General features: G+C 38.1%; 1 protein-coding gene across 2 annotated transcripts in view; it reads right to left on the bottom strand.

The window, feature by feature from the left end:
* Positions 1 to 678: 678 nt before the first annotated feature.
* Positions 679 to 2,272, bottom strand: part of LOC119838935 — a 13,320-nt gene continuing 11,726 nt past the window's right edge. The window contains exons 4-5 of one of the 2 annotated variants that reach the window (XM_038365080.1): positions 1,336 to 1,463; positions 679 to 926 (exon numbers count right to left, since the gene is read on the bottom strand). In XM_038365080.1, the coding sequence (XP_038221008.1) occupies positions 787 to 926; positions 1,336 to 1,463 (268 nt within the window). In that variant the 3' untranslated portion in view covers positions 679 to 786. The remainder of the gene's footprint in view (positions 927 to 1,335; positions 1,464 to 2,272) is intronic. The other variant, XM_038365081.1, reaches the window with a different exon arrangement.

The raw sequence follows: 2,272 nt of genomic DNA on the forward strand, positions 1-2,272 counted from the left end.
GGCGATAGATTAAGTGAACGAAGCAAGCTCAACAATAAGTCGTAGTCTACAGTGCTAAAGGCGTTGCTGAAATCAAGTTTGATTGTTTCGATATTTGTCTGTCAATCACGCTGAAATTACTGAACGGATTTTGATGAAATTTGGTATATAACAGGGAATGAGCTGACTTGGGTGATAGGATACTTTTTATCCCGATACGAAGAAGGCTACAAGTAAAGGTTATATAACAACATTCATGACGCGTTTGAAACCGCGTGCCAAAACTAGTCCCTCCCTATGTCGATACGCCCATGAAAGAGACACTCCTCACCTCAAATCAAGCTGATGACAGCGCACTGGTTCTTACTTTTATGTCTAGTTTAGACTTTAAATAAATCTAATATATAAAATTCTCGTGTCACAGTTTTCGTTGCCATACTCCACCAAAACGGCTCGACCGATTTTGATGAAATTTTTTGTGCTTATCCGGTATCTATGAGAATCGGCCAACATCTATTTATCATCCCCCTAAATGATAAAAGTAAGGCAGAACAGCGTTTGCCGGGGCAGCTAGTAATATATAAAATTCTCGTGTCACAGTTTTCGTTGCCATACTCCTCCGAAACGGCTGGACCGATTCTTATGTAATTTTGTGTGTATATTAGGTATGTCTGAGAATCGGCCAACGTCTATTTTTCATAATCCTAAATGATAAGAGTAAGGCAGAACAGCGTTTTAATAATAAAAATTTAGTTTAAAACATGTAACTATTTGTATGAAAATTACAGGAGTGTCGGGTGTGGTAGTTTAGGATGCCACTTTAGCGGCAGCGGCTGCGGCCGCGGCGGCTGCCTTCTTTTTTACGGCGAGCGCGGTTCGCTGTTTCGCTTTGATTTGCATTTTCTGACTCTTCGACAATTTTCGTTTCTTCGTTTCCGCGGCTGATGCTGTAATGTTAATAATGTCATTTTAGGATATAAAGTTAATAGGTTTCACTTAGTTTTTATCACATTTTCTGAAATACTAAGCATAGCTTACTGAAAAAAAAAACATGTGTCGAAAGCGCAGAGGTGTAACGTAATTTGCAAAGTCTGGAAGAAGGGGTGTTGGCGATATGATTGTCTTTTAAAGGTGGGATAATAAAAGGATTGATGAGGGGAATAAAGGAAGGGATAAGGGAACTCCGTCTCCCCTATTCACCGTGCGACTCGGTGAATTCTTATGCTACTATTTCACGACGATCTTCTTTGGGCTGCGTTCCTTGTTGCGAGCTGGCCCAATTCGTGCCGAAGCGTGTTGAACCCACAATCAAAACTATATCTTAAATTAAAAATAAAAGCGTTATAAACAACTTACTAGATAGATAAATCTGTCTGCTAGCCGCCGTTCGCGCCAGTTCGCCGAGCGTGTTCGCTAACACCGCGCCGAGGCGAAGGCAGTCCGAACGCGAAGCGGAGTGCGCGCGAAGCGAGAGCGTTGCTAATCTGTATATAAATATACGCTTTAGAACGATGTGCAAATGTAGCAACATTATATAAGTCTTTCTATTGTTTTTAGCTTTAAAGCAAAAATTATGAAAATATCTTAAAATATAACCTATATTTATATAATAGTTAACCGTATTTAACATGTTTCCACAATAATGTTATTAAGTTTGTTTGATTCTTAGTCCATATCTTGCATACAAATCTTTCTTTTAACTCAATACAGAGTATTTGATGCCAAATAAAAGCATATTTACATAATATGTTATCTCAATTCGCTTCACAAGTAAATTATTATTAAGCCCATCTCGTGTTTTACCGCAAACATTACGTTATCAAAAAACGCAAAATCGTTACAATTAATCTTAGAGATTTATTATATGTATGTAGTATGAGTGAAGTTAATTCAAGCCAGCAAGCAAGCAATTTAAACTAATTCAAAGAAAAATGTGATGACATATGAGCCTCAGTTGTTGTGATGATGAATTGTAGAAAAGTATGGTATATATGGACCTACAATAATCAACTTGTCTCTCAGACACACAATGTCTGAGATAAAACTCTGCCTCCGCATCTATTATGCAGAGTTGCCTCATAAGCGTTTGCGTAGACATTGCACTTTACTGCCATGAAATAAGGTCTTTATTTGAATGAATGTTTTATACAACGCCACTCGGAAATCTTTGATGACCGTTTAATAGGGTTTTAACTGGCAGATATAAGAGTTTATACAGCTTCAAGATCGATTTATATTTCGGCAAGTCTTTTATCAACGTCCACACACAGGGGCGGATTTGACACGTTAGCTG

Source organism: Zerene cesonia, unplaced genomic scaffold (assembly GCF_012273895.1).
Source record: "Zerene cesonia ecotype Mississippi unplaced genomic scaffold, Zerene_cesonia_1.1 Zces_u006, whole genome shotgun sequence".
Classification (NCBI taxonomy): domain Eukaryota; kingdom Metazoa; phylum Arthropoda; class Insecta; order Lepidoptera; family Pieridae; genus Zerene; species Zerene cesonia.